Here is a 20,641-nt window from a genome sequence, read left to right as displayed (position 1 = left end):
GTAGTACCTCTCCTTGGAGATAGATATTCCGGCTGATTAATCACCAGATGAATGATCCCACAACAACACTTGCAGCTTCTGCTGCTCTGCATCACTCTGATAGGGACTGTGTCACCCTATCTGTCTCACCAGGTCCCTGTTTGTTCCACGAAATCCTCCAGCGCTGCCTCTAGGCCCTGCATTAACTCTGCTAGCCTCTGTGTCAGCTTCTGGAGCCTCTGCCTTAGCCCCTAGACCCTCTACGTCTCACACGCTGGCGTCTCTGGCTCTGCGCAACTCCTGGTTGCCTCTACTTAGCCTCCAATTGCCTCCGCGTCAAACTCAATGGGCTCTGCACTGCCTCTCTGGTACCAACTCTGCCTCTCTGCTGTGTATTCACTACCCTTCAGCTGCAACTTAGATCACTCACTTGATTTTTTTAGCAAACCCTGCCCCAAAAAATCGAATTCTTGATCTCTCTTGGTGTTTCCTCCAACTGACCTTCAAGCCTCTTCTTATACTTTTCTTGTTGGTCCATAAACGACCAAGATTAAGTCTCTAATCAACGGCTAAGATTAGATTTGGCTTGATCCATGACTTTTGGACTCTTCTAATCCAATTTTATATTAATACCTATTAATATTTTATTTTTCCTAAGTTTAGACTTAGGAACTCCATTAAAAATATTAATTATTTTAATATCTCCCAAACCGGTTAGAATTTGCCCAAACCATTTCTGGGTCTTGGAGATCTCATGTGCTTTAGCCTCTCCACCAATTTTCATGGCTAGAGCACATCCGATGCTACCCCAAATCAACATCTAGGAGGTATTTACTTTGATCTTCAAACGTTTGGTAACATTTCCTTTTTTTGCTTGATATGCTGCTTATTCACAGTTTACAAGCTTCTACTTCCGCCCTTCCTTTTCTGCTATCTCCCATTATAGACATGATATATTTTCCTATTGACTCTGGTCTAAAGCTGAACTGATTCCTTTATATTCCATTTATCATGTTGTTAATAGGATATTTTGTATGACTTTCCAACGAGAGAATGAACACATTGTGGCTCCATCACATTTAAAATAGGAATCTTTTTATACGTTTCTACTTTGCTAGCTAGGCGTTATTCTTGTTTGATTAGTTTAGTTTTGATCCTTTTCATTTACTTGCTCCAGATCTCAGGAGTTCTCAAAAATGGAGTCCCAATTGCAGGAGATACCCCTGGATCCTAAGGAAAATAAGACCGGAGACATATGGCATGTTTGCATCGAGGTATTCGAATGAATTTTTTCAAGGGGAAATGAAAGATATCCATATTTTAATGTTTGAAGAGTATTGTAAACGAGTCCTAGGATTATCTGAATATTTTCAATTGATGAAGTAAAAATGTGGTCAATTGAAGGTTATGCATGTTAGTGGTTAACTTATTATTCAATAGCTTACATCTCGAAGGCTCGTGCAATATGTCAAAGGCTCCTATGAATTAATGATAGAGAAGTAATTTAGTATCAAGAAATATGAATGAAGAGTTACATGTCTCAGATGTATGCATATTTCGAAATCTTATAAATCTTTCTTGTTGCGTGTAAAGATGTCATAGTCCTCAGTGTTTATGGTGTTTACACATTCGCAGTCTTAAATGTATAGTTTAGATCCAAATACTAGTATCTGTAGCAACTTTAAATGCATCTAAAAGAGTGTTACACCATTTTTTTGGTTGATTAAGTAATATATATTATCCTTTTGTGTACATTTTGTGAAGGCTAAAGTGGCAAGTGGTATTTAGCCTTTAGTTATTAACTTTGATGAGATTTATTGGCATTTTATTCATGCTTATTCAAAATTTAGATGGTTATTATAGTAGCTTTTTAAGTTTGTAGAGATTTAGCTGAATCCAACTTCTTTTGTCATAGGAAAGATGATATTGAATGGGACAGGTAGAATAAACAATGAGCTACAATGTCATTTCAAATATAATTATTTGTTGAGTGATCATCTTTATAATTACATACTAGTAATAAAAACATGAAATATTAGTAATGTTAATCGTTGACGTTAATTTGGTGGTTTGCTTAAACCATCTTAGATGTCTGAAGATACCATAAATAATGTAACGTTACATGAGCTGGTGATTATATGTAATACCATGAATAATGTAATGTATTCTTTTTAATAAAGAAGAATAAAAAAATTTCATGAAAGAGACTTAGGGACAGAAGTCGACGTGAGCTCCCTAGATTGAGTCCATTTAAGATTAACCATTTTCTACTAGATGCTTGACAAAAGTGACGCCAGATTAGGTACAGAAACTATCATTCACAATTTTTTGTTCTTTCAGTGGGATGAGGATCTTATCAATTTCTTACAATCTTCTCATGGAAATACTGTATATTAACCTGGTCATTTTATGGTTGGAGGGTTACTTTACTCTGTTAAATTGGTACAGATGTATACTATCCGATTTTTCATGTGGTAGCTGTTTGAGTTAGCAAATATCATTATAATGCTATGCTTATCTGATGCTACTTTGTAATTGCATGGAAAACACAGAATTTGCCGTTAAGTGGAGTTTTGTATGGGTATCGTGTGGATGGGCCTCAAGGATGGCACACAGGTCATCGGTTTGACAAAAACCTCATTTTAATAGATCCTTATGCAAAGCTAATTGAAGGGCGAAGAGTTTTTGGGGATAACAATGAAAAGATGTCCAGATTTCTTGGAACTTATGATTTTACTTCTTTACCATTTGATTGGGGGAATGATTATAAGTGCCCAGAAATTCCAGAGGTAAGGGGATGAGTTGCTGTATTTCTTCGTGTTTACTATGCATAACATTATTTCAAATATTTAAGCAAAGATACCATGTGCTTGTCAATGTGAACAGAAAGACCTTGTGATATATGAAATGAGTGTTCGATCCTTCACAGCAGACAAATCAAGTGGGTTGGAACCCAGCATACGTGGAAGCTATCTTGGTGTTATTGAAAAGGTAAAATTTAAACAGTATTACCTTAGTAACGTTTATAATTTTTATTCTAAGAATATTGTGCAGGCTTTTCCCTACCAGACTATAAATGTATTGGTGCAAATGAATGTAAAGGTGGAGTAATCTCGTTAAGCATAAATTATCCAAATAAGTAGGTGTATATGCCCATTCTTTGGAGAGGTCAATTAGGTTACCTAAGACCTATCGGGTTGGTTAAATTATCATAAAAGCGAACTAAAATACAGTCCTGCCAACAAGCTCTTGGATTTCGTGGTTAGTTTGCAGAAGGCCAAGTTAATTGTAAGGAAGAGAGTGATGATATTCTTAAACCGGTATCTAGGGCTGGTTTATAAATCTGCTGATGCCTTTTTGTTAAGAGGGACATGACTTTTTAGGAGCTGTTTCCTTGAGGCCTTGTTTAGTTGCTGTAATTTCTCATGCAAGCAATTTTTTTTTCTAGAAAACATAAGCATACACAAGATGGAACATACTTCCTTTTGCACCCTATACATTAATTCCGGCCACACTTCACATAAATAGGGGTTCAATATCTGTAGTTATAGCGGTTTCCACATGAATTTGTACATAAATAGGGGTTCAATATATGTAGTTATAGCAGTTTCCACATGAATTTGTGGTAAACAATCCTACATTAATAGGGGGATGGATGACCTAAATCATATTTCATACACTACCATGCATGAACAAATATCTGGAAGGGGGAACCATTTTCTGTAACCTAACACACTTTTCTCTTTTTATTATTGCACAGTTCTCTGCAATTGCACTGTAATCACTATAAAATATATAAGTAATAGTAATACATTACATAATAATGATGATGATGTTAAATTAAAGGACACAATCTATGTAATGGACACAACTGCTTGCCTTCATGACTAGTGAATGTATATTAATATAACTATGCCATCACAAGGCATTGTATCCACCATCAAGCGCATATGTCATTTTCCATTATTGATTATTGCACTAAGAGAAGCAAGATGCAATAATTCTATTCCATTTGTTTGTCCCATGTTATGTTGGCCCTTTTATTGCTAAATCTAACACTTTAATGGAGAGCCTCACAAAGCAACCTAAGTTGAGTGCAACAATGGAAGAGTTACCACTGTCACCTTAGCAACTACTCCCCTTGTTTCTGTGGATGGATACAATCCACCAGAAGGGAGACTTCTCTAGTAGATCTTAGGGATCCAGTAACCCAATTAGAGTTAGGCTAATGCTGCCTAAGGGTTCTACAACAAGATCTCACCAAGGATAAGTATGCAATGATTAGGATTTTGGGTCACTTATGGTACAATTCTAAGAGAGCAAGTTCAAGGATTCCTATGGCTTAATCTAGAAGGCTTAGGCTAACTTATAGAGGCTCAAATAGATTCCCAAACACATGCCATCAAGAAATTATACTTGGCTATTATGCACTAGGATTTTAACCAGCAATTTACAACATGCAAATAGTCTATAACAACAATAAGAAAAAGCCCTAGAATATATGATAAAGAGGTGTAAAATTAGTGCTAACTAATGAGTAAACAAGAAGATAAATTACAACAATTTTGTGTGGTGGAAAACACAACAACAAAATAGAGCTTATATGTCAACCCTAATTTATGGCTGAAAAATTCATGTAAAATGAAAAATGCAAGACCTACCCTGAGGACAATAATTTCCAAGGCTTTGGATTAGCTATAATCTCTCAGAGAGTGATAAGGCTGGCTTGGGGGCATGTTGGTCTAGGTCTATCATCTCGAAGAATCATCAAATGTTTTGCAAAGTGGCAGAATGTCCTGGGTACAGGAGGTGCCTAGGGGTAGGTGTGATGTGCTGCTACTGCGTGGAGACCCAGGGCTTTCAACGCTTCACCTTTGGGTGCCAATATACTTCTCAAATGGCTTGGGTCCCTATGGGTAAGGTGCCCAAAACATGGGTTGCGGAACCACTTGATAATAACAACATAAGATCTAGTGAAAGCAACTGGTCATTAGGTACAATAATCATTTTTACATCTAAGTGAACCAAGCTTGAATATAAAGGGTTATTTAACACTTCAAATAACACTTCCCTTCCAAAATTAGGGTCATGAACTCAAAATGGTGTTTCCTCTCTAGGTAAGAGTGGCTAAAGGACAACCCTATTAGGTGTTTCTAGCCCCAAGGGGAAGTAACCTTTCCTCATTCCACCCTTCAATTGATAGGTGTTAGTGAATAATGATGGTCATGAAGGGAAGAAGACTTCATTGCCAAGTGCCATGGTCAAAGGGACTAGCATGATGGGGATCACATCCTGAGTGTATATATGTGAGGAGGGAGCAGTCATGGATGCATGAGTTACCAACTTGGCCTTTGTTTTTCCACCCCTCTTATGCACCTTTCACCTTTTCTTGATTTTTCTTTGTATTACTGCTCGTAGCTCAAAGGGATAACTTGCTTTGAATGATGTATAGCAATTGTATTACCCCTTAATAATGTGGCAGCTCATGCCCCATCAGGGTTGGGACATGCAAGGTTCCTTTTTATGATGCAAATATGCAATATGTGCTTAGGATCCAGACGATGACCATAATGAGTGAGGTAGAGCTCATTCTAGGCTCTTGCCCGTGTCCTAATGTGTATGTCCTGACCATATTTTGCATTTTGATATTCTTTTATTTTATTTTGTGGCTATAATATGCTTTTTCCTTTTCTTTTAGTTGCATCAACCTCCCAGGGCAAAGTTCCGAGCCCTACCTAGGTATGTGGATGTATGGGTGCCAAATCCCAGAGAACCAATGGTCAGTTGAACCTGAAGAATGGAGGTGGAACACGGGCTTGTAATGTAAGATGGAAATTGGTAAGTATGGAATAGGGATAGATGGAACAATGCTATCTCAATCAAGGCTTCTCGAGTAGTGCCCCTCCTATACCCATTGGGCCATTAGGGGAGGTCCCATTGGACTAGGATCGAAGATTAACCCCCCATTTAAGGTGAGGGAACAAGATCACGGTCAAAACCCCTCTTTCTTCCAAGTCACCCCATAATCCATATCAAAAGCCCAAATACAAACAAGCATAAGCACCCGATTGCAAAATGAATAAAGTACCTTTTGATCGGAACCCTGCCTTCGTTCAAGTTCTCTTATTGGATGGGTGGCAAGGTATTTCACTGATGTAGGTGACAGAGATAAAATGGCACGTCATTTGCTAGTGGTGGCTATAAGGGGCTACATGGCTGGCCTGCTCGATGTGAAGAATAGGAGAATTTTTTTCTTATAGGGTCACCCACTTTGGTGGGTAACAAGCCCTATTAACTCTTTGACTTCTGAGACTACTTTGCCTTGGGAATCGTGAATTGCCTTTGGAAGGTGATAATGTGACTAACTGTGATGAGAAACATTTGAGGGGTACAACACCAAAGCCAAGGCCACCTACAGACTCGATAGACTCATAACAATGTGGAAAGACAAGGGCACCTCACATGGGTTATACTGAACTTTAAACTAGTGATCACCCCTAGAAAAGGAAGGTTTCTCATAAATCATGAGTCCACATATAAGCTCGCGTATGGACCTTCAATCCTATCTTGAACAAAAGGAACCCAAAGTGAACTCAAAGGGATTGGCCATGGTCCCACCATAATACGACTAACTCAACATGACACACGGTCTAGGATGTCTACAGGGCCTTAGATGGTTGTTACATGGCTTTGACTTGTGCCCTTGGGCTTAAAATGGTGTTTAAGAACAATGTTGTGAAAATTTCTAGCACGAAATTCTACTGTAGTAACTGATTTATTTCTCCTACTTGTTTTCCACAATAAGTTATTTACAAAACCCTTCAGTAAACATTAAATTAAATTCCATTGCAGTTATCACATAATAGCATAGAGAAAAATAACAGTGATATACAAGCACAAGAATCAATCACATCAACACAGTTATTTTTGGACAATTATCCCTAGAAAAACCCAATGCGAGAAAACCAACACAACAAATGAGGGTTTATTTATTAATCTTCAGCAACAATCTCTTTACAAAGAAAGATTCTACAGAATAATGAGACACTTTTGAAAAAAACACCTGAGACAATTTTTCTCCTCCTCCTAGAGAAGTTCTGACACCCTGGAGACCCTCTACCTTCCTTTGTGTCACTACTGCGTTAGCTTGCGTAAGGAATACGTCTCTAGCTACGCTATCTCACTGATTTGCCGTCTGCACTGTTTCTCAGATGCTCTACATCACCTCTTCCTCAGTCTTTGACTGATGCTGATACTCTCCTCTTCCTTCACCCTGCTACTCTCCCTCTGAAATCGAACTTCTTCTCCTTGATAATCGATTTCCCTTGGGTTACTGAGTAAATGCCCGGTGTATCTCCAAATGACTCTCAAGTCTTCTCTTATACTTTTCCTGTTGATGTATCAACGACCGAGATTAAATCCCTAATCAACGGCTAAGATTAAAACAGACTTGATCCTCGTCTCTTGGAAGCTTCTCATCCATATCTTTATTAATACCCATTAATATTTTTATTTTCCTAAGTTTAGACTTAGGAACCCCACTAAAATAATTAATTATTTTAATAACTCATCATTCGGGTGGAATTTCTCCAAACGATTTATGGGTATTGGAGATCTCATGTGTTCTAGCCCCTCCACAAAATTTCAGAGCTAGATCACATCCGATGCTATCCAAAATCAACACTCCCTCTTAGTGAGGAATGTGTTCTAGCAATGCCTCCCAATAGAAGCATTAAACTGATCCACGTCATTGGTCCTCTGCGCTGCTGATGCTTGGCTTGCTACCCCTCATGTACTGCACTGCTGCGCCCTGTACTGCTGCCCATGACACTGTAACTGTCACTGCTACATCTGTACTACAACTCCCTCTGAATATGCTGCATCATGATGCCCATAGCACTTCCACTGCTAACTGCTGCACTGCAACTCCCTATGCTATCCGCTTCTACTACTGAAACAGATTCTTAACCATCCCCATCTTCTCCCTGAAACAAACTTTGTTCTTCCTAAAGCCTTGGTGAGAATGTCTACCACCTGTTCTCCTATCGGGGTGTACCTCAACTGTACGACCCCTCGTTGGACACAGTCTCTAATAAAGTGACACCTGATGTCAATGTGCTTCGACCAATCATGAAAAACTGGATCCTCAGAGCTTGATGCAACTTTGCTTATCGCACAAAATATTGGTCGCTTCCATCCTTCTCCTGAATAGATTCACAAGTGTTGATTTTTGGTAGCATCAGATGTGCTCTAGCCTTGAAATTTGGTGGAGAGGCTAAGGCACATAAGGTCTCCAAGACCCAGAAATCATTTGGAGAAATTCCACCCGGATAAGGAGTTATTAAAATAATTAATATTTTTAATGGGTTCCTAATTCTAAACTTAGGAAAATTAAAATATTAATGGGAATTAATAAAGATAAGGGTGAGAAGCTTCTAAGAGACGAGGATTAAATCTGTTTTAATCTTAGCCGTGGATTAGAGACTTAATCTCAACCGGAAAATTATAAGAGAAGACTTGAGGATTATTTGGAGACACAACGACAGAAACTCGGTATCTCAAGGAAAAGCTATTCTCAAAGAGAAGGAGATCGATTTCAGAGGGAGAGTTGCAGGGTGGAGGAAGAGGAGGGCATCAACAACAGTCAGTGATTGAGGAGGAGGTGATGCATGGACATAGCGAGACAACGCAGAGGGAGACGTAGTCCAGGGGAGATGCAACCATCACGTGGGGCAAACGCAGAGCCTCACAGAGTGATGCATAAGTGACGCAGAAGTGGGAGAAGGGTCTCCAAGGTGTCAGAAAGTTTCCAGGGGAAAGTCTTAGGTGTTTTCTCTCAGTTTCTCTGTAAAATCATTCCTTGTAAAAGTGATTGTTTCTTAAGATTAATAAAACCCTCATCTGCTGCACCGACTTTCCCACATTGGGCTTTTCCGGGGACAATTTTCCAAAAACAATCGTGTTGATGTGATTGGTTCTTGTATATGGATTTTCTCTATGTAATTATGTGATAACTGCAAATAGAATTTATTTCAATATTTGCTGAAGGGATTTCGTAAATAACTTATTGTGAAGAATAAGTAGGTGAAATAAATCAGTGGCTGCAGTAGAATTTCAGGTTAGAAATTTTCACATGGTATCAGAGCAAAGATCTGGCAACAGGAGAGAAGAATCGGCTATGGGTCAAGAGCATGATGCAAAGGCATCAACTCAAAGGGACTCACGCAGATTTCTAGAAGATAGCACAAGGGATGTGGATCACGATTATTCTATGTTAGGTTCCAGACTGGAAGAAGAAGTCGCTTGCCTAGCAAAATCTGCCTCCTCTGAGCTGTTAGCGCTCGAATCTGGCCTCAGGCTGAAGAAGGCAAAATCCAAGGCAACATCAAACCACTTAGCCTCGTAGCTAGCCCTACGAGGACAGGAGAGGGCTCTCTCTGGGTCTATCTCGGCAAAAATCTTCAAAGGGCAGAGATAACCAATAAAGAACACTGATTTTAGGCTAGTAAACTGACAGAGAAGGTTTGATTTCAGATTTTTAGGGTTTTGGTGGAAAACAGGGGGAGAGCAATTTTGGGTGCGGGGATGGGACACAGCTTTTGCAGAGGTCTTTTTGGGGCAAGGTAGGAGACTGTGTTGATGCCTTTGAAAGAGTTGGGTGGATAGGAATGATTGGTGAGGAGCTAAGGAGAGCAAGAAATCACCATGAGTTCTCCTTAAACAGATGAAAACATTGATATTAAGCAAACTTAAAGGCAGAGCATAGCAATCATGAATTCTACCTTATCACTTCATTTGCCTAATTTGCAGAAGGAAAAGTGAGAAAATGATACACATAATAAAACTTACAAGTACATAAGAGAAGCACACCATCAACACAAGTAACCACAGGAATCCCAAAGAGGGCTGCAAAACCCTGGTCTTTCCTTTACCAAAATTGCAGAGATACAAAGTGTAATACAATAGAAGCTTATCCCTCAAGAGTCCAACCATGAAAATGACTAAGAAAATACATAATATAGGCAAGCTAACACCTTTCCTTGCCTCTAGGGGTCGAGCTCATCCTTCTAGGAGCTGTTTCAACCAATTCTAAACTGAGCACTAAAATCTAGGCAGTCAAAACAACTTGCCTCTATAAGCTAGGAAACCAATTCATTCATTAAATTTTTGACTTTTCATGAATGAATCTTCTAGAAGAGATAAATAAGTGCCATGACATCATAAAATTACATCAATTACATCAAGGAGGATAAAAATCACTCCAAAAAGTCAAAATTAGTCAAATCTGTGTTTTGCTGAGCTGTAGGTGAAAATCTGGCAAATTTCCCTGATGTGTAGCGCCCCAATTCTCTACGCGTAGCGCGCCTTTGAGCCAACTTTTGAGGCACTTCCCGGCATCCAAATTGAGCTCAGGTGGGCTTGTTGGAAAGGTCTGGATGTCTACTTTCCAACCCAAGTGGAATTTCTCAATTTGGTGTCCATTTGCCCCTCCAAAATTGCAATCTCCCAAGACTGCTTCCTGTGTGTCCAAAAAGTGGCAGAAAGTCATTTTTTGCATGTTTTTTTGACTTTCTGAGGGCTCAAAACCTGATGAAATGTCTTGGCAATTGCTGAGCAAGTGTAATTTGTCATGACAAATCCAAAAATGCAGAGTTTTTGAGAAATGGACTTGCCCATCTTCAGGGTAGCGCGCGGCGCGCTACGCGTTGAGGGCAAAAACCTGTTTTTAATACAAAAATTTCAAAATTGACAAAAACTTCTCCAAATTTTTTGAAATTTGAGCTGGGGGTGTCTCATCAAGTACCATGCTCCTTCAAAAAGGCTTCGGCCAAAATTTGGAGTGGATCAGGCCTTTTTCTTCGTTTTAGTGCTTTGCTCAACCTCCTTGGATTTGGCGATTGTATTTTTGACATTTCTCTTAAACCATGACACCTGTGTAAAAAGTGAAGGAGGTTTTTTTTCCTTGGCATGTTGTGGACAAAAACCTCTCTCAGTTTTCCCAAATTCATTTTTGATATCTTAGAAACATCATGTGAGTAAAACCTATCCCGATGTGTGAAACAAGGGATTTTGTCGAAATGAAGCGAAATGAAGGGGATAAGAGGCTTCTAAATTCTTGGGGAAATTTTTGGAAGTAGGGAGGGATGTTAGGAGGCAGGGGAAAGTGGAATCGCGGAGATCGAGTGAGGGGAAGGGGTCCAAAAGGGCAAAACACAGGCCCAACCTAGAAAATTGCCAGGTTGTAGCAAGAAACTAGGGTTTGCGCGAAAATGAGGAATTTGGGGGATCTCAGTGATGGGAAGCATTTGATAAGGTACTTTAAGGATAGGGGAAGGTGTATGAACATTAGGATACAAGTTTTGCCGATGATTTGACCGTCCAAGAGAATTTACCTCCAAAACCCTAGGAGAGGGAAATGAACCTTGCCTAGGCACAACTGAAGCATGAACAAGGTGTAAAATGACCCAATGGAACCTGACATGATAATGACAACCCTCTGAATGATGATAGACTCAGCTGAATGATGACATGGACCGACATTTGGACAACTTTAGAAGGAGTGAAAGCAAACCCTAGACCTAATGCCTAGTGACCAAATTTTGCTTGAAGACTCACTGAAATGACAAAATTTGACCTTGACACTCTGAGACCACTTTGTAAGAGCATATTTGATCACTGGAGGAAGGCTGGAAAGAATGACACTAACATGAGGTTTGGTACATAGATAGTGGAGCTTCCTGGCATATGACAGGAATTCCAGAATGTTTCTTAGATGATTAGGAAGAAAGGATGAATTTTCAGACCACCATGGGAAATAAGGCAAAGTGTACCCCCGTAGGAAGAGACACTGTAGTCTTTCAAACAGAAGTAGGAGAGTGACTTCAAGCTGTTGAAGAAAGTATAACTAGGTTCAGTCTTCATAATGACATGATTTTTGTAAATGATGTAATAAAAAGAATAAATTCTTTTTGTATATCTTGTTACATGGGTTTCATGAGAAAGAAGTGTCATTAGGTCAAAGACTTCTTCTTGATGTCTTTAGGATTTTATTTATATGTCAAAGAGTCATGTCATATGTAAGGAAGCTGTTCATGAGCCTATGGAAATGTATACAAGTGTGTAGCAGTCCTCCAAGACCAAGATTAATCCTCCATTAGCAAACGCAAGAAGTCTGCAAGCAAAACGAATCAAAGATCATCATTGTCAGCTTCAAATATTGAATTAAGTATGTTTAAATGACATGTTAGCTCAAATGAAAGACATGTCGGTTCACAAGTTCACATCGGCTCAAAATAGGAGCACAAACGACTATAAATACCTGTCTCGGGTATCCGCAAATGCCATGGTAAGATCTCGCAATTCTCCTCTGAGATTTCGATGGGTATAGGGTGCAGGAAGGCATGGAACAGGCCTCGGATGGGTTACAGGTCTAATACTTCGTATGGGTACAGGCAGAAGCAGCCTCAGACATATCCCTGCACCTAGATTAGCATGATCTCGGACAAGATGTCACCGCAGGCAGACAAGGATTCAGATGGACAGTAAGTCTTATGATAGTGAAGTCCTCTCTGTATTCTCTATGAAAGGCAATGATCTCAGTGTCACAAACTTGGTGGACCTATCTATATGTACTCGGCATACCTGTGGAAGAAGAAATACAGTCTCGACATATATATACTATCTCAATTACTGTCTCGGCATAACCATGTTGATGAAATGAGTTTTGGTGATAACAATGATTCTTGGCATACCTGAGAAAGGAGACATACAGTCTCAATGGATAACATAGTATTCGGATCTGCCTCCTAGTGATCTCAATATGAATGTGTTATCTCAGATGCAGTCACAATGACAAGGATCATAAGCAGTAATAACATGATTATTACAGTCTCAGCATAATGGAAGAAGCAGTGATCACCAAGTCAAGGAGGGTTAGTCTTGGCAAGGATAAGTGACAAGGATCATGATTTCACAGTGATCTCAACCTACAGTGAAGTGCAGTCATGATCTCAAAGAAGGTGCAGAGATCTCAGTGACAATATCAAGGAGTAGTCATGGTGTAGCAATTCTCAATGATACTGCAACAGTAATGAAGTTCTTGGTGATGCAGTAGTGTTGATCTTAGAGGTGTAGTAGTAATGATGATCCCAACAGTGATGACGAAGAGGATTGCTGTCTTGGTCTTGGAGAGGCAGAATGTGTCAAGGGTCACGGTCTTGGTATTCGTCAATTGGAATCTCTATAAGAAGAATTTTGTGCGGGTTTTCCTCTCCAAGAGGGAGAGGTTTTAATCCTGGCGGAGAGCCTAATATCTTGTGTTCTTGTCTCTTTGTTTTTGGTAGCAGTTTGATGAAGTAATCACTCACACTAATAATGAAAAGAAGATCATGCTAAGATAAATTGTAAAAACACTTCACAAATTGTTATCATGTCAAGAAGAATCACTGTAATTTATGTTTTCCCTAGATTTCTCAACACGAGCAACAATTGTGCTGCATGTGCCAGGATTGGGGATGAACTTACTCTTCGTATCTCAACTTCAAAACAAGGGCTATGGCATTTTCTTCATTAAGGAGAAAGCATATGTCAAACAATCGAGTTGGAAAAAGAAGGCCCACATTGGAATCAGAAGTAATAGGTTGAATAGATTACAGCTAGAATCTCCAACAACACTGATAGGCATCAATGGGGATAAAGATTTGAATGAACTATGGCACAGGAGGATGTGACACTTACCAAACGAGATGATGTATGCATAGGGTGCGCTCTAGGCAAGTATGCCAAAACAACGTTTTCCAGAAAACAATAGAGCTAAGAGTGTTCTAGGATTGATACACTCAGACATCTGTGGACCGTTGTCCACAAAAGCTCTTAGTGGTGTCGAATACTTCTGACTTTCATCGATGACCATTCCAGGAAGTCTTGGATCTACTTTCTGAAAACCAAGGATGAGGTTTTTGGTTGATTCAAAGAGTTCAAGGCTCTAGTGGAGAATCTGATAGGATGGAAGATAAAAGTGTTGCACTCAAGCAATGGTGGAGAGTATCTTGACAAGGACTTCACTGATTTTTGCGATAGGGAAGTTATCAAAAGAGAGTGGACAAATCCCTATAATCCGGAGTAGAATGGAGTAGCAAAAAGGAAAAACAAGACTATCCTGGAAGCAACTAGGGCAATGCTGTATGATCAGGTTATGCCAAAATTCCTGTGGGCAGAAGCATGCAGCACGACATTTTATGTCTAGAACAGGACTCTACACAAGGCATTGGGCAAAATCATTCTGGAAAAAGTCTTCGCCGGGAAGACACTTGAAGTTAGTCATTTAAGGATATTTGGGAGTTTGGTGTATTGCCGTATACTCGAAGAAAAGAGAAAGAAATTAGATCAAACTACTGAGAAAGGATATCTTGTGGGATATAGCAAGAATGCTAAGGCATATAGAGTCTATCTTCCAGGGAGTATGAAGTGAAAACTTCTAGATGCGCAGAGAAATATATATATATATATATATATATATATATATATATATATTTAATAAATTAATTGACAGAAGATGATTGTTTACATTGGGGGTTCCTGGTTTATATATCGCCATGGGCACCCTTTGCAGAAAGGGCATGATCTTATGATCGTGCCCCTTCGTCTAATTTATCCTTTTTACATAACATTGCCTTCATCTCGAAAGAATTCTTTGTCTTCAAAGCATACGTAACGACGGATGTTGTTGACAAAATGCTTCAATCTCCCAAGAAGCATCTTCTTTGGGTAAGTCCTTCCACTTGATCAGATATTCCAAGATGATCAAGGTCCCACACTTTAAAAGGTCTTGGATTAATCTCTCAATTTCGGTTTTCTGGTGATGTGGATATCGTTATGGCTTGATGTTGACGGGGTCTGACCTTGCCTTGACTTTTATTGTATGCTCAATTTCCCTATTAGGTGGCATTTTCATAGTTCTGTCTTGAAATACTCTTTCATGCTTCTGAATTAGATCTTGTATCTCTGGTGACTCTTCACTGGTCATATTTGCAGATAACATTTCTAACTGGTGACATTGTACTACATAAGCGGGTGCTACTTTTCGAATCATCTTCATCATCTGGGATGACGATACAACTTGATTTTCTGGTGCTTGGAATCCGTGTAGTTTGTACTTCTGACCTCCCCATTTGAATTTTTTAAATTGTACTTGATGGTTGGCGACATAAGTACCTAAAGTTCATAGCCATTGGATACCTAAGACTACATCTACTCCTCCTAACGATATCGTGAAGAATGAAGACTCTAAATTAAAGTCTTGAATCTGCAATTTGACCTTATGGCATTTCCCCACCTTTTCAATCTTCTTACCATAGCTACCATCACTTTCATGTTTGCTAAGGGAAATGAAAAAATATTGAGTCTCTTTGCCACGGTTGCATCTAAAAAATTGTGTGTGCTACCAGAGTCGATGAGAACCACTACGTTGTTCTTCTTTATGTGTCCTTTTAACTTTAAGGTCTGAGGTTGTGATATACCTGTCATAGCTGATAGTGACACTTGCAGAATACTTCTGTCATCTAATTCTAGTGAGAATTCTGGGGCATCTTCTGTTTCTTCTATGTCAGAATCTTCACTGTTTGAATCATTGGTTACTTCACAATTATATAGGTTCTTTGTTTCTTTTCCTTTAGCACATCTATGTTTGGGGTCCCACTTCTCACCACAGTGTTTTCATTTACCCTCTTTTATCCTTTGCATTTCCACATTAGATTTGTCATCTTCACGACGATGTGGTGGAACATATCTCATATTATTTGAGTCCACATACTGGGGTATTCTTCGTCTTGAATATGTTTTTTCTGCTTTTGACCAAAATATTAGTTCGAATTTCTTTTCGACTGTTTTTGCTTTTCGTCTTGCTACTCCTATTGATGTAATGTCATGCATCTCAAGTTCTACTTGTAAATGGGTTTTGAGTCCCTAGACATATGACTGAATTAGACAAGATTTTGATAACCCAGGTACTCGTGTTACTAAGGTCTCCCATTCTTGAGTGTATTTGTCTACACTTCCTTTTTGTCGTAATTTGATGAGTTTTGAAAAGAAATCTTCTTCCTTTACACCTTGGAATCTTTTAAAGAATGCATCCTTAAATTTTCTCCAACTAATGATGTGTGTTGTCTTTTTCCACCACATATACCAATTATATGCTTCCCCTTCCATTTTCATGGATGCGTGCCTGAGCTTTTCGTCATCATCATTGATGTCATATATCTCAAAGTATTCTTCTGCTTTATTTATCCATGCAACATTGTTTTTTTCGTTTCCATCGAATTTAGGCATCTCGACTTTTGCCCTTCGCTGGTATGTCGCTAATGGTTGAGCGAAAAAGGGGTGTTGATTGGTAAAGGTATCCCAGAGTTGCTTGTTTGTAAGAGTCGCGTTACTCATTTCTTGGTGGGGTGTCGCTGATTTTTTTGGGGATTCAGCTTTTTCATGAGAGTTTGTTGACTTTGTTGAATCTGATGAGTTGTGCTCTTGATTTTCTTCATTTTCTTGTAGTAGTTGTGCGGGTGTATAATTCATCTTTTTACACAGAAGTTTCAGCAATGTTAAGGTCTCTTTGAGATCTACTTCTGTTTGGACACAGTGATTTTCCATCTTTATTTCTATTCGATTTGTCGTATCCTGAAGATTTTTGATATTGTCAGCCTGCCCCTTAAGCTTGATCTGGAAATCATCTAATCTTTTACTGACCTCATCGTGGTTGTTATTTATCTTATGCTCTGCGTCAACCAATTTTTTTTGGAAATCCGCCATTGTCATTGTCGACATTGAGCGAGTTTGTGGGGGTGTGTATTTATCAGCCAACTTAATTAATTAATTAATTTTTTTTTTAAAATTTAATTAATTAAAATAAATTTAATTAATTAAATTAACGTTATATATATAACTTATAACTTATAATTACATTAAAGTTATTTATTATATATAACATATATACATATATAATTATATTATATATTATATATAAATAAATGTTATATATATAATTTTGATGTTATAAATATATTATATATATCTACCGCTGACAGTGACGTCTGCTGGTGGGGTTCACCTCCCGTTTGACCGTTCAAAAGAAAAACCTTCGAGTAGATAACACCTTCGAGCTCACCGCAAATGAACAGAACACAGATATCACCGCAGAGACTATTCCACGCAGTTGCAGGTCCACCACACGGAACCGCAGATCGCCCCGCAGAGAAAAACGATGCGGTTCCCAAGGATTTAGTGTATTACTATAGGTTACTGCAGAGAAAAACGATGCCGGTTCCCTGAGGGTTCAGCGTATTACTTCTGACGCTGCAACGTTTTTTTTTTTGTGGCTGTGGTGTGAGATTGTATTTCGCTGTTTTAACCACAATCCTGTAACAACACACTCCAGGCAAAACAAGGATAGTCCACACGCATCGCTTTTTTTCTGAAAGCTCGTAGGGCCTGATGGCCAGCAGAACTTGTGGGTGTCACCAGTTCATGTTGGCTTTGATACCAGATGAAGTGAAAACTTCTAGATGCGAAGAGAAATATATCTATCTATATATATATATATATATATAGATATTTATTAATAATTAATTGACAGAAGATGATTGTTTACATTGGGGGTTCCTGGCTTATATATTGCCATGGGCATCCTTTGGGGAAAGGGCATGATCTTATGATCGTGCCCTTTCGTCTAATTTAACCTAAAATTAAATAATAAACCTAAAATTAAATACTAACTAATTTTTTACATAACAGAGTAGGAAGGTAGTAGTTTGGCGGGATGTAAAGTTCATGGAGGACAGAGCTTTCAGGAAATCACGAGAAATGCCTTCCACGGAGTAGTCAAAAGACAATCCGTTGGTCCAACCACTTCGACCAATAGAAACTAGTACCAACAATTCTCCTAAAGGCAAAGCTTCAGAACAGGAGGAATCTCAGGAAGAGGAAGAGCTGATAGATGTACCCACTACCAATGGAAGAATGAGCTAGGAACTCCGACAGATTCTACGGGATGCAGAGGACTTCATTGGTGCACCCAGGAATGATAAAAGGGAGCGAAGACAACCAGACAGATACCAAGCCCTAGTAGCTCAGGTTGGGGAACCTTCTAGTTTTTAGGAGGCCGTTCAGCATCAAGTATGGGTAGATGCTATGGTGGAGGAATACAGTTCTATAATGGTCAATGATGTCTGGGAAGTGGTACCTAGGCCTCAGGACAGGTCAGTGGTAGGTTCGAGATGGATCTACAAAGTCAAATATGCTGTAGACGACAGTGTGGAGAAATACAAAGCCAGGTTTGTGGCTAAGGGGTATGCTCAGAAGGAAGGGATAGACTATGAAGAAACCTTCGCCCCAGTAGCCAGGTATACTTCTATTAGAATCTTGATTTCCCTTGTAGTACAAATGGGGTGGGAGATTCATGAGATGGAAGTCAAGATGACATTCTTAAACAGGGTGATAGAAGAGGAAGTATACATTGAATAACCAGAGGGTTTTGAGACACATGAGAAGAAATCCCATATATGCAGATTAAAGAAAGCTTTGTATGGTCTTAAACAGGCACCTAGAGCATGGTATGGTCGAATTGATGGCTACTTGCAGAAGATGGGGTTCGTCAAGAGTGACGCAGATCCTAATCTCAACTATCTTGTCGTAGAGAATGAGCCTCTAATCCTGGTATTATATGTGGATGATCTTTTCTTAACAGGATCATCCAGGCTCATCAAAGACTGCAAGAAGAACCTAGCCACAAAATTTGACATGAAGGATTTGGGACAGATGCATTATTTCTTGGGTTTGGAAGTTTGACAGGAGAAGGGTGAGATCTTCCTTGGACAAGGGAGATATGCTACAGAGACCTTGAAGAGATTCAGGATGCAGGACTATAGACCTATGGCTACTCCAATGATCACCAACTAGAAGAAGATTGATGCATCAAAGGACAAAGACGTTGATTCCACCTTGTACAAGCAACTTATAGGGTCCTTGATGTATCTGGTCAATACCAGGTCAGACATTGTCAACACCCTCAGTCAGTTCACGGTGGAACCCAACAGGGTGCATTGGGCAACAACCAAACATGTTTTCAGGTATATACAAGGAACAATTGAGCATGGACTATTGTACACCCAAGGCAATGACATCAGGCTGAGTGGGTTCACTGACGCAGATTCGGCTGGAAGTTCAGTAGATCAGAAAAGTACAATTGGGTATTGTTTTAACATTGGATCAGGAATGACCTCCTAGTGTAGTAGAAAATAGAAATCCGTGGCTCTGAGCTCAACTGAAGCAAAATATATGGCAGCTAGCACAACTTCGTGCGAAGCCATATGGCTTAGGAAATTGCTTGTGAATCTATTCAGGAGAAGGATGGAAGCGACCAAGATTTTGTGTGATAATCAAAGTTGCATCAAGCTCTTTGAAAATCCAGTATTTCATGATTGGTCGAAGCATAGTGATATCAGGTGTCACTTTGTCAGAGGTTGTGTCTAACGAGGGGCAGTACAGTTGAGGTACACTCCTACAGGAGAATAGGTGGCAGACATCCTCACCAAGGCTCTAGGAAGAACAAAGTTTGTCTATTTCAAGGAGAAGATGGGGATGGTGAAGAATCCATTTCAGTGGCAGAAATGGATAGGTATCGGGAGTTGTAGTGCAACAGTTAGCAGTGGTAGTGCTATGGGCAGCATGATGCAACATGTCGAGAGGGAGCTACAGTACAGATGTAGTAGTGGCAGTGCCAGTGTCATGGGCAACAATACAAGAAGCAACAATGCAATGGATGTGGGGCAGCAGACCAAGCATCAACATAGAGGACCGATGTGGAGGATCCGTGTAATGCTTCTATGGTGAAGCATTGTTAGAGCACATTCCTCGCTAAGAGGGAGTGTTGATTTTTGGTAGCATCGGATGTGATCTAGACTTGAAATTTGATGGAGAGGCTAAGGCACATAAGGTCTCCGAGATCCATAAATCGTTTGGATAAATTCCACTCGGATAAGGAGTTATTAAAATAATTAATATTTTTAATGGGTTCCTAAGTCTAAACTTAGGAAAATTAAAATATTAATGGGTATTAATAAGGATAACGGTAAGAAGCTTCTAAGAGATGAGGATCAAGTCTGTTTTAATCTTAGCCATTGATTAGAGACTTAATCTCGGCTGTTGATTCATCAACAAGAAAAGTATAAGAGAAGACTTAAGGATCATTTGGAGACACACCGACAGATACTCAATATCTCAAGGAAAATTGATTATCAAAGAGAATGAATTCGATTTTAGAGGGATAGTTGTAGGGTGGAGCAAAAGGAGGGCATCAACAACAATCAGTGATTGAGGAGGAGGTGACGCAGGGACATAGAGAGACAACACAGAGGGAGACACAATCATCACGCAGGGTAGACGCAGAGTCATGCAGAGTGACGCATAAGTGACGTAGAAGTGGGAGAAGGGTCTCCAAGGTGTCAGAAAGTTTCTAGGGGAAAGTCTCAGGTGTTTTCTCTCAGTTTCTCTGTAAAATCATTCCTTGTAAAAGCGATTGTTGCTGAAGATTAATAAAACCCTCATCTGTTGCACCGGTTTTCCCACATTGGGTTTTTCCGGGGACAATTGTTCAAAAACAACTGTGTTGATG

At 39.4% G+C, this 20,641-nt stretch overlaps 1 protein-coding gene across 1 annotated transcript in view; it reads left to right on the top strand.

Annotated features, from left to right (window-relative positions):
• ISA3 (isoamylase 3) overlaps nt 1–20,641 on the top strand; it is a 382,462-nt gene that overhangs the window by 68,785 nt on the left and 293,036 nt on the right. The window contains exons 5-7 of the mRNA XM_089430864.1: nt 1,157–1,253; nt 2,532–2,768; nt 2,866–2,970. Coding sequence (XP_089286990.1) covers nt 1,157–1,253; nt 2,532–2,768; nt 2,866–2,970 — 439 coding nt within the window. The remainder of the gene's footprint in view (nt 1–1,156; nt 1,254–2,531; nt 2,769–2,865; nt 2,971–20,641) is intronic.

This window comes from Pinus tabuliformis, chromosome 6 (assembly GCF_031772625.1).
Source record: "Pinus tabuliformis cultivar Carrire ecotype Pingquan chromosome 6, CPIR1, whole genome shotgun sequence".
Taxonomy (NCBI): domain Eukaryota; kingdom Viridiplantae; phylum Streptophyta; class Pinopsida; order Pinales; family Pinaceae; genus Pinus; species Pinus tabuliformis.
The sequence above is the reverse complement of the archived record's forward strand: the minus strand, read 5'-3'. Positions and strand labels throughout refer to the sequence as shown.